The 12,500-nt window shown below is 44.6% G+C and overlaps 1 protein-coding gene across 4 annotated transcripts in view; it reads right to left on the bottom strand.

The window, feature by feature from the left end:
- LOC311041079 (partitioning defective 3 homolog B-like) overlaps nucleotides 1-12,500 on the bottom strand; it is a 336,525-nt gene that overhangs the window by 236,330 nt on the left and 87,695 nt on the right. For all 4 annotated transcript variants that reach the window (XM_084051519.1, XM_084051520.1, XM_084051522.1 and 1 more), the window contains 3 exons: nucleotides 10,308-10,390; nucleotides 1,424-1,510; nucleotides 357-482 (listed from right to left, as the gene is read on the bottom strand). In XM_084051519.1, coding sequence (XP_083907645.1) covers nucleotides 357-482; nucleotides 1,424-1,510; nucleotides 10,308-10,390 — 296 coding nt within the window. The remainder of the gene's footprint in view (nucleotides 1-356; nucleotides 483-1,423; nucleotides 1,511-10,307; nucleotides 10,391-12,500) is intronic.

Raw genomic sequence — 12,500 nt, 5'->3', positions numbered from 1 at the left:
GTGAGCTTGTAGATCGGCTATTTTCAGCTAAAGTTCCCCTATTATATTCTATCACACAAACATTTGGCGGACCCCATGTAGTACTGTATCTCTGAGGGCCCCCTAGGGGTCCCGGACCCCCTGTTGGAGACCTCTGACCTAAATGTCTAATCATCCCCCAAACAGATGATTTTCCTAATTGTGAACCTAACACTAAAATCGTGTTTTAGCCATAAAACAACCATGTATCTTGTGAGGACCAGGAAAATGGTCCTCACAATTTTCGATCACAATTCTACTATACTTGTGGGGATATTTGGCCCTCAGAAGTATGGTAATACAAGAACACACACACACACACAGAGAGCGGTACGTACTGTGCGAAGCTCTTGTCTATGAGCGGCGTGTCGTTGATCTGGACGATGCTCTCGTCTTCACGGAAGATGTTTTCTTTCCTGGAACGACTGTTCTCCTCTACGCCTTTGATGTGCAGGCCCAGCATGCTGTGAACGAGCACACAACACACACACACACACACACACACACACACACACACACACACACACACACACACACACACACACACACACACACACACACACACACACACACACACACACACACACACACACACACACACACACACACACACACACCAAAGGGTGCATATTATATGTTGCTGTCCGGCATAAACCAGCTAACTCCATTTTGTCGCTTTTGCATTTTTTTTCCATAAATCAGGGCCATTGAACACCCTTTACGTCTTTGTGTTGGTAAAACAAGATATTGAACCAATATACCAACCAAACCAAGGATTAAAAAGCGCTTCTGACGGCTAACTCCATTTGATCCTCAAACTTTCTGCTAAACCAGCTAACTCCACCGGAGTTGCTCCACCCCCTTTTGACCTCCAACCTCATTGTGAGCTTGGAGGTCCATTCAGCTGTTCTTATCAATGATGAACAAACCCTCCTAACTCCTTTTTTTTTCATTTCCTGAAAAATGAACATTTTGGAGCTGGTTTCTGCCGGACAGCAGAGAACAGATGTGTATGTTTTAGAGGATAGCACGGGTGGACCTGCGAGAACCTGATCATCTTTTTTCATTGTTTTGAATTATATTAAAGTCATTAACCTTCGGTTTGAAAATGAGACATATGTGTAATTATCCTCATGTTCAACTTCTTGGACCCTATCTACCCTCTAGTACAGGAGTCTTCAACATTGTGTTCAGGCCAAGGACCCCTTAGTGGAGAGATAGATGAAGCAGGGACCCCCACTGCATATATTAAATACATTAATATTAAACTTTTCCCATTGATTTCATAGATGGCTTCATATATCAGGGTGGTTGTCAACCCATTAAGACCGGGAACGCATCTGTATCATTTTAGAAGTCTTTGGCTATTCAAAAATAGCAGATCTACAAGTGCACGTGTGCTTACCGTCCGCTGAGCGAGGAGCAGTAGGGAACCACGTGGATTCCCAGAGGTCCCTTGTCACCCGACAGTTCCACCGTCTTGGTCAGGGAGCTGTCCACAGAAAAACAATGACCGTTACATACACACGCGCGCACACACACACACACACACACAAATACAATGTACAACCCCACACAACCATATATACAGTACACACACACACACACACACACACACACACACACACACACACACACACACACACACACACACACACACACACACACACACACACACACACGCCTGATTTATACTTGGGTGTGCCGTGTGGCACATAGGAAATAGCAGATTTACAAGCTGAGCTTGTAAATCTGCTGTTTCCCATGTGTGGCACGGCTGGGCGTTCACACAAAACAGAAGCAATCGTCAAAACTCCGTAAAATGCCAATCTGCACGCGCATGCACACACACGCACGCATGCACGCGCGCGCGCGCGCGCACACACACACACACACACACACACACACACACACACACACACACACACACGCACACACACACACACACTTAACCTCGCTTGCCTGCACGCACTTCAAAATCCATTCACGTTTTGTCTTTTTCCTCGAGGCGACGCGATAGACAAACAAATTAGCTTACAGTCAGACCTGCCAAGGAAAGGCAAGGAACATGGCGCGCGTGTGTTTGTGTGTCTGCACGCGCGTGTGTGTGTGTGTGTGTGTGTGTGTGTGTGTGTGTGTGTGTGTGTGTGTGTGTGTGTGTGTGTGTGTGGGGGGAGGACACAGGTGGCCACTTTAGCCTTTTATCTAGGCGCTACTCAAGCTCCAGATCTAGCCCGTGGACAAAGGGAAGCGATGGGTACATGAATGCAGGACAGATAGGACCGCATCTGTGTGAAGTACTGGACTGAACGCCGGGCTTTTCACCAGCAGATAAACCAAGACAATAACCACAGGAAGACAGCTGCCTTTGTACGGATGGCAAACACGGAGGAGACCTGTGGGATAGGGGCTGACACGAGATACCGGAAGATCAACAGGGAAAAAGAGTGGAGTGGAGTGCAGGTGCGTGTGCGCCCTTGTACTTGTACTCCTCACTAGAGAAATGGTTGTTTCATGGTGAAAAAAGATCTCACATCTGAAATCTGAAACAGAAAACAGTTTCTGTTTCAGGTTAGGATTAGGCATTTAGTGGTTAAGTTTAGGAGTTAAGGTTGGAGTTATGGCTGATTTATACTTCGTTGAGTGCCGTATCGCACCCCAAAAATAGCCGATAAGCTTAGGTAGATCGGCTATTTTCAGCTTGAGTATTAAGGTCATTACACACCGGCGATTATGCAAATATACGCAAAATTCGGACTCGCTCCGAATAAATAAAAGACGCTTTTTCGCTCCGTGGAAGCTTGCATTGACTTTATAAGGTTTAAAAAAAAAACATATTATTCGCATGAAAAAAATCGCCCCCGGAGTGTAAGGAGCTTTAGAGTTAAAAATGGCCAAAAGACTGTAAAGATGGAATTTTAAAATCACTGTCCTTTTTTATGTTCTCACAAGTATAGTATAATAGTGCATGGGACGTTTTATACTGTTGTTTGTTTGATTTGGATTCCATTCATTTTAGTAAGTTATGAAAGGTACAGTAGGTGAAGTAGTTCTCACCAAACTGTAAACCACTTTGTTTCAGAGGACGGATAGACAACCCATCCTGCGTTCAATCCACTGCCTTCCCGTCTCTTTCCGGACCGAATAAAGGTACCCCCGTTTACACATCAGTGCATCCACGGAAATGTTCCTTCGTACCTCAAGGAATAGGCTCTATGCACAGCAGCCATTTTGGAGAGAAATTGGGCCTTTTCTTACTTCCTTCACAGGTGTTACCAATGATACTAATGAAGGCTCTGTTCCGTTCTGGTCAGGGTGCTGACATTGTGCATATTGGCTCACTAGAAAGACTCCATTTCCGTTCCCAAATGGACCCTTATGGTGGGTGTATAACTCTGAGAGTGTGCAAATGGAACCAAATGGACTCGTAAGGGTCCATTTGGTTCCATTTGTACACTCTCAGAGTTATGGGGGTCCTTGAAAATGTGTGTGTGTGTTGGTAACACCTGTGAAGGAAGTAAGGAAGGGGCCCAATTCATTCCCAATATGGCTCCTATGCATAGAGCCTATTTGTCTCCCCACAACGCTCGACCGGCAACCTCCGCTCTTCAAAGACTAACCTCCTCAAAACCCCCAAGACTAACCTACGTACCATGGGCAATGTGGACTGTGGATTTGCCACCCCCTGCCAACCTGAGAGCAGCACAGTCGGTTGACTCTTTCAACTCATTCACTGCCAATGATTTCTTTTGACGGCTGTTTTTAGTAAGCCCACACCGGCAATGACGTCTTTTGACTATATATATAATACTAGAGGTCCGGCCGCCCGCTAGCCGCGGGGCCCCCGCGCACCAAAACCGTGGGATAAAAATTCCAAAAGTAAAAAAATAAAAAATAGATGTAAAAAAATATATATTTTTTTTATTTTCCTGGGGGTCCCCGGATATAACGCTATCCAAAAAGTTGCTGCTCCGTTCACTTCAATGTTAAAAAAATAAACAGAGAAATAAATCATATTTTTCCTACCATGTATTTTTGAGTGAAAGATGCTAAATAAATGTTTTGTTTCAGTTTCTTAGATGATTTTAATGATGTGATGTTTCTATTTTATAAAAATGCCTATTAAAGCACTTTGAGATTTTCACAAATGTAAAGTGCATTATAAATAAAATCCCTTATTGTTATAGTATTAACACATATATTATCAATACTGCATAAATATAAATTCCACTAATCTGTCATATTGTGTAGACTACTTATTTCCAACAGCTCGTACACAAAAATCTATAACACCCAGAGAGGGTTGCTTGTAAAAAAATTTTTGGCTTTGATGCTATCTTAGATTAGATGTAGGCTTATTTGATCGTTCGGAAATACAATAAATAATTTCCTTGATGCAACGTAACATGAACAGGTGTCAATGTGGATATGTTTACCGCGCAGAGAAGTAGGTCCACTACCTCAAAATGTGTATGCTTCCATCTTTTAACTCATTCAGTGAAAATGAAAGCCCAAAGCGCCAATACCGTGTAACACGTCAAAACCGTGTTTCCACCCACCATGTTTATGCTAGATGGCACTGTTCGCCAACCTATGAGCGATCCTATATGACTTCTGGAGAAGAGTAGATCCGGAATTCATGTGATCGCAACAAACCCAGCCCCGTCCGATCTAATGTTAAAGGACAACCAAGGTTTATGTTTTAGCTTGTAATTAATGTAAATAAAAGATGAGTGTTAATTTTTTTCACTTACTGCTTTCTATAGTTTTAGCAATTTCCGCGATCTTTTTTTACAGTGGGCGGGGGCATTCGGGCAGGTGGCTAAATATGCCTTTTTTACACAATAAAAAAGGTCCCGTGCCTAACCCAGATGTGAGTTATTGAGGACTAGAAGAGCTACTGTAAATAATATTAAAGAAAACGCCGGGTTATTGTGTAAAAAAAAGAGCCACCAAACAGAATGCCCCCGCCCACTGTAAAAAAATATCTTAAAAATTGCTAAACTATCGAATGTAGTAAATGAAAAAAAATCTACACTCATCTTTTATTTACTTTAATTACAAGCTAAAACATAAACCTTGGTTGTAAAAAAAACAAAGTTGTCCTTTAACGGATTTAGAAGAATACATTTTTCTCCGCTCTCTTGTTTTTTTCTGCGTTTTTGGCGAGAACAAGCTATATACAACAGCCAATAAGTGAAGAACGGAGGGTCACCGCGGTGACACGCTTCCCCCCCCCGATGGAAGCAGAGACGCTCCACCGTCTTTTGCGACACTCATGTGTCGATCATCCTGGGACAACATATTATGTGGCTCTTGAAAGGTTAGTAGACATGCTAAAAAACGCTAGCACTGGCTGACTTAATTCATTAATTAATTCCGGCACTCAATGAGTTAAGGTGGAGTCGTCTTAAGATTATGGTGGAACATTGGGAGCGGAGTAATTGCAATGGGGGAGGAGTTTGCTTCACAGTTTGGGAGCCAGGAGGGCGATGGTGGAGCGTTGAACCCAGATGTTTTAGGGAAGGTTCAGAGCGCTTCCCTGTGTTAGCTTGATCAGAGAGAGCGGGAGGGGGCTTTGATCAGGCTTTGAAGGTATGATTAAGTGGCTTAACGTTCGCAGAGCGCAGGACCAAAGATGTGACGTATATTAACGAACACTAAAAAAAAAAATACAAACAAAAGAACGAGACAAAAAGGTAACAAAGACAAGGACGGAGCACAAAAGCGCTCGAGTTCCAGATTTATGTGTTGTGGTGCAGCGACCGGGGGACGGAGATCATTATGAACCCGCTCTTCTGTCACTGTCACCCCGCTCTTGTTAACCTCTGCAAGGGTCACGCCACCACCCCACACACACACACACACACACACACACACACACACACACACACACGCACCATCATTTGCATTCTTGCTGCCACGTGTAGGGCACGCAATCGCAATTACTCACCTTCCGGTGAATTGAATTTACATGCAGATGTGCGTGCGCACACACGTCAAATTTACATGGAATGGAGAGTATAGCTCCATCTATACGTGAGCAATCTACTTAAGCCTTGTGTCCCTAATTTGCTTTCCGTTGTCAGACGCACACACACACACACACACACACACGCAGGCTCGTTGGCTACGGCCCATTTGCATTCATAAAATAACAAACGGTGGCACAAACAAGCTCATCAGACTCCGGCGCGGCTTGTTAGCGCCGCGCGTTAATATGCAGAGTAGCGCCGTTCACCCATTTTAGCATCCACGCACACACACACACACACACACACACACAGCACTGAGGGGAGTGAGAGAGACAGACAGACAGACAGACAGAGAGAGAGAGAGAAACTGATACAAGAGACGGACAGACAGACAGACGGACACAGAACGAAAGAAAGAAAGACATAAGTAAAAAAAAAATGGAGTACTTTCTCCACCACTGCATGAGACAGCAAGGATGAATTCAAAATAAATGTAAAAAAGTGCAACGCGGAGAGAGACAGATGGAACCTCCCACGACTGGTTGACTTCTCCTACATCGACGGCAGGCTAACGAGCTAGCGAGGGATGTTATCGCACGCTGACAATAAAGACATTTTAAAAATAAATAGCTCAACAAAAACTACACAAAAAAAACAAAAAACACGTACCCCCTCGGTGTCTCCTTCAAGCACAGACCATCTGTTACCGAAGTTAAGAAACTGGTGTTTCCTAAAATACTGTAACAATCGCCATCTGTCAATATCGCCCTGAATTATCCTGAAATGCATTTATTTTGCAGTGCTACTGATAAAGCATAAACTACCGGTCCTTTAAGTGGGGGGCCCTCAGGGGTCCTTGAGGAGGTGCCAGGGGGTCCCCAGCAAAAACAGTCTAAACACTTGAGCTCCATGTTATTGTTTTAACTGTTCAGATATAGCAGATTAGCAAACTGTGAGCTTGTCGCTCGGCTATTTTCAAAACAAATGTTGACAAAACTTCTGTTATGGGCGTCCCTGGCACAGAACCTTTTCAAATGGGAGACCGCAGCAAAATAAGTAAAAAAAAACGTGGGGGTCCATGACATGAAAATGTTCGAGAATCACCGCCTTAAATTAACTCTTTTATTTCCACGGACGGAAATTCCCTTCTGTTTATTTTTAAATCGTTTTATAAAAGATTGCGCTGTGATCTATAATAGGCTCTATGCACAGCCGCCATATTGTAAATAAATTGGGCCTCTACCTTACTTCCTTCACAGGTGTTAGCAATGATACTAATGAAGGCTCTGTTCCAATTCATGTAGCACAGTGGTTCTCAAACCTTTTAATTCCATGGACCCCCCCATAACTCTGAGAGTTACACACCTTTTAAGGGGCCATTTGGAACCCCCTCAAGGAACCATGAGGGTCCCTGGACAACACTTTGAGACCCTCTGGTGTAGCAGAGTGTTTCCAGTGAGCCAACATGCACAATATCAACACCCTGACTCTCTTTGACCAGAATGGAACAGAGCCCTCATTAGTATCATTGGTAACACCTGTGAAGGAAGTAAGAAGAGGCCCAATGTCTCTCCAAAATGGCTGCTGTGCATAGAGCCTATTCGGAGTGACCACTTTCACTGTAACTCACACGGATACGGACATAACGTCACCCGAAGATTTCCGCCTCAATCCATCTACCGTCTATTGGGTTCCTGCAAATGCATGTAACTCGAGTTAATTTGTTTTGCCCTGGATTCGACGAGACACAGTGTATTCAATGGGCTCTAGCAAAATGAGCGACAGTCCCGTTTTTATTTTTTTCAGGTGTCACCGTGGCGACCGCGTTGACGGACAGGAGAGAGACAAGTGGAGATGAACTCCCATCATGCATCAGGGAGTCAGGTGGAAGTGACACGACCACCAGAAAAGGCTAGGCGCCCGCGGGAGGCCAGCATTGATGCAGTCGCTATGGTGATTGCGCACGGGCAAACAGGCGCACACACCCCTACACTGTACTCTGACTTGCATGTGTCTACCCACACACACACACACACACACAGATGTGACCCCAGCTTTTAACCCATTAGGACACCAAGTGCCGCGCTATGAGCTTGTAGATCTGCAATTTTTGAAATATCGTGAAAATGTGTGCAAATCTTGGAATGTATATATTTTTAAAGCGAACATTTTTTTTATCTCAGATCTTTGCTTTTAGGGGTCTCTGAAACTAAATATGTTGAGATTCTTATAATTTTGGGGGTCCTTGACATGAAAAGGTTTGAGAACACTGATATAGAGATTTTCAGAAAACTGTATGCCATTTGTAGAATCCCCAGAAGCAAAGATTTGAGTAACAAATGTTTGCTTTAAACAATATACATATATATATATATATTCAAAGTTTTGCGGCACTATGAGCTTGTAGATCTGCTATTTTTGAATAGCCAAAGACATCTTAGAATGACATAGATGCGTTCCCGGTCTGAATGGGTTAACAGAGGTCCCTGTTCACCATCTAGACCTGTCATCCCGAGAAATAGATTTCCATTTGATGTCGTTACGGGCCATCTATACTCCAGTTCCACGACGGTGTTGAGCGTCGACAACATCAGATCTACAAGACGATAGCAGATCGCAGCGCGACACATTGTGAGCCTTACCTTATGTTATGCTATATATATATATATATATATATATATATATATATATATATATATATATATATATATATATATATATATATTATTGACCTCTAAGTTCAAGTCTTCTATGGGTCTATAAGTCTTCTATTCACCTGTGTACCACAGTCTACCATGATGTAATACTAAACTAAACTGCATAGATTACAATATATCATAATAAGTGCCAAGATGGAAGCAAGCTATCTCACTACACTCCCTAACCCCACGACATACAAATGTGCACTATTTCCATTGCCCTAACACAGTTTGTTTTTGCGTCAAGGACCCCGAAATTGACACATCCCAGGGACCGCCATTTGAAAAGATATGCCAGGGACTCAACCATTTTTGATTTAGCGGGGGTCCCAATCTACACTGTAGTATCATCATCATTGTTCATGTTACATAGACACAAGTGTCAACTTGGTTCCTAACTATTAATTTGTCTGGGGACCCCCTGGAACCCCCTCAAGGACCGCTGGTGGTCCCCGGACCAATGGTTGAGAACCACTGCCCTAACATAATAAGAAGCATAATATACGTAAGACACCCTAACCGTACACATATGACCTTAACCTCTAACAGGGGACACGGGGAGAACATGCAAACTCCACACAGAGAGGCCCTTTCACCAACCCCACCTAGGGTATGGGCACTGATGACGCGGAGGAGAGGACACGCCCCCAGCGGCCACAGCGTCCCCGGCAGGGAATCAAACCCAGCACCTTCTAGCTGTGAGGCGACAAGCGGTACCGACTGCGCCACCGTGCCCCCGTAAACATCTTTAGCCCTTTCAGACCTGGAACACATCTCTGTCACTTTAGATTTCTTTGGCTATTCAAAAATAGCAGATCTACAAGCTCATAGCGCGGCACCGAGTGCCACGCTATGAGCTTGTATATCTGCTATTTTTGACCTAGCAGATATTATGTGACCTGTGAGGCGACAAGCGGTACCGACTGCGCCACCGTGCCCCCGTAAATAGCTTTAACCCTTTCAGACCTGGAACGCATCTGTGTCACTTTAGATTTCTTTGGCTATTCAAAAATAGCAAATATACAAGCTCATAGCGCGGCACCGAGTGCCGCGCTATGAGCTTGTAGATCTGCTATTTTTGAAAAATCGTGAAAAAATATATTTCTATTTTTTTTTTTTTTCAAAAAACTGTTCCATTCACGCTAAACGGCAAGCCGTATAGGCTTCGACTATTTCGATTCACAGTAGGACACGTGTGTGTGCCTGGAAAGACGAGACGGAAGCGGGAAGGAGGCGGGACAACTGCTTTACGCCCGGATCGTTTTCAGGGTTTGCAACAGACTGTACGACGGAAGCATGGGGAAAGTGTGTGAAAGTCAACAGTCTGGCTTAAGAGACTACTATGTCAGACACACACCCACCCACACAGTTTAATGGAGGGAACAAAGGCCAGAGCGCTAATCCCATCACTTCTCAGACATTCGGTCATGATCTGTCTGCCGCTGGGTTTGACGCATCACATGACTCTCTCACACACACACACACACACACACACACACACACACACACACACACACACACACACACACACACACACACACACACACACACACACACACACACACACACACACACACACACACACACACACACACACACACACACACACACTTACCTAAAGTTAACCGGGTTCATCTTGGCAGTGTGGGGGTCGGGCCGGAGTCTGTCCAAAGCACCTTTCAGCACATGGTCGGAATCCTACAGAACACACACACACACACACACACACACACACACACACACACACACACACAGGTCAAACCAATGCATTAGGAGGTGACACCCACAAACACACACTATGCATCCAAAAAGACCCCCAAAGAAAACACACATCAACTGCTGCTTACAAGTACTGTTCAAAAGTACACACACACACACACACACACACACACACACACACACACACACCAGCTAACAGGAGGACCACCGACCGGCCCGGACGATCCGCGGACCACCACCATCAATCACCGAAACCAGAGACCACCCTCTCGAAACGCGGCTTCCCCTCAGACGCTCCCTACCCGTCTGTCCATCCTATCTGCGTCCCTTCACTTACTCAACTTCATCTCTTTCCTTATGGCGGGCGGAGGGGGGGAGTCAGGGGAGGGGGGTGGGTATTTTTAATGGCGTTGTAAACAACAGCCTTGGGGGGGGATGGGGGGGACGTAAAAAGAGAGCGCAACGGCGGACGGAAAGGATAAAAAACGACGGAGACGGAGCCGTCGGACGGGACGGCGAGGAAACGCACAGCGAAAAAAACAGAGGGAGTGGGAGAGAGACAGATAAGGAGAGAGAGAGAGACATACACACACAGTGACAGAGACCAAGAGAGAGTGACATAAAGAGAGAGAGAGAGAACGCCCTAAAAAGACCCCGGCTAAAAGGGGTGCAATTAGGCTCTTCTGCCCTGTCACTTTCATTGTGTCAACCAGGACTAATGGGAGATACACGGGGGTGGCTTCACCCTGATCCCCGCCCACACACACACACACACACACACACTTTTATTACTATACTTGCGAGGACATGACAATTTACCCCTTAAGACCGGGAACGCATCTGTGTCATTTGAAAGAGTTCTTTGGGCTATTTAAAAAATACAAGCTCATAGCGCGGCACTCGGTGCCGCGCTATGAGCTTGTAGATCTGCTATTTGCTTTGAAAAATCGACTGTATTCTTGCGAGGACCAGGAAAATGGTGCTCGCAATGTCTGATGCTCAAATTCTACTATACTTGTGGGTCCTCACAATTATAGTAATACAAGAACACACACACACACACACATTATATAACAGAGTTTCATCCACATGCAATACATGTATATATATATATTGCTTGCAAGCACAAAAACGCACAACATGCCACATATCGAGTTTGGCATGCACACATAATAATACAAAAATAATGTGCGTGAGTGGGAAGCATTAATGCACAAACAGACACACACACAAAGTGACCCACTTATGTGTAGTACGTGATTATCCCTCCATAGAGCCACATGTTAGAGGAGGTGGCTCTATTGTTTGTCCGGCATCTACGCTCCGTTACACACACACACACACACACACACACACACACACACACACACACACACACACACACACACACACACACACACACACACACACACACACACACACACACACACACACACACACACACACACACACACACACACACACACAATAAGGCACTTGTGTAAGAGTTTACCCACTTAAAACCTATACAGTTTGCTGCACGTCAAATAGCGAAAATAGAACTTCTACTTCTTTTAGATTTTTTTTAATAAGATCTGGATCTTCACAAAGTAAAATCAACAGTAAGATGACATTTAAAAAAAAAAAAAAACAGAACCGGGTTTTGTGATGTTCTACATTGTCAGAATCAGCTTTGTTTGCGTTCGTTTACAAGCTAAAAAGAGTTACTTTGAGAGCCGTTCACTACAATGTAAGTCAATGAGGCGCACATTTCGAATGAACAATTTCTAGTCAATGGAGCAACTATTTTTGAGATGTCACCCACCTTATACACGAATCCACGGAGCGCTGCCCTGTAGGTGGCGCCGCCATCAGCTGCTGCTGCGCGGTGTCAGTCAGCTGCAGTCACTGACTGCTCACGTTACTCTTTTACCTGCTTTTTACTAACTTTTACTAGCACTAACTTTACAAAGATGTACAGAGAATCGGGTTGAACCTGTGTAGTTTATGGCTGCTCCAACAGCCAAGCAGGTAAAGAGTAACGTGAACGGACGGACAGAACCGCAGCAGCAGCTGACTGAGTTTGACACCGCAGCAGTGGCGGCGCCAC

Source organism: Gymnoscopelus microlampas (assembly GCF_963454915.1).
Source record: "Gymnoscopelus microlampas genome assembly, chromosome: 24".
NCBI lineage: Eukaryota > Metazoa > Chordata > Actinopteri > Myctophiformes > Myctophidae > Gymnoscopelus > Gymnoscopelus microlampas.
This window is presented reverse-complemented; position numbering and strand designations above follow the sequence as displayed.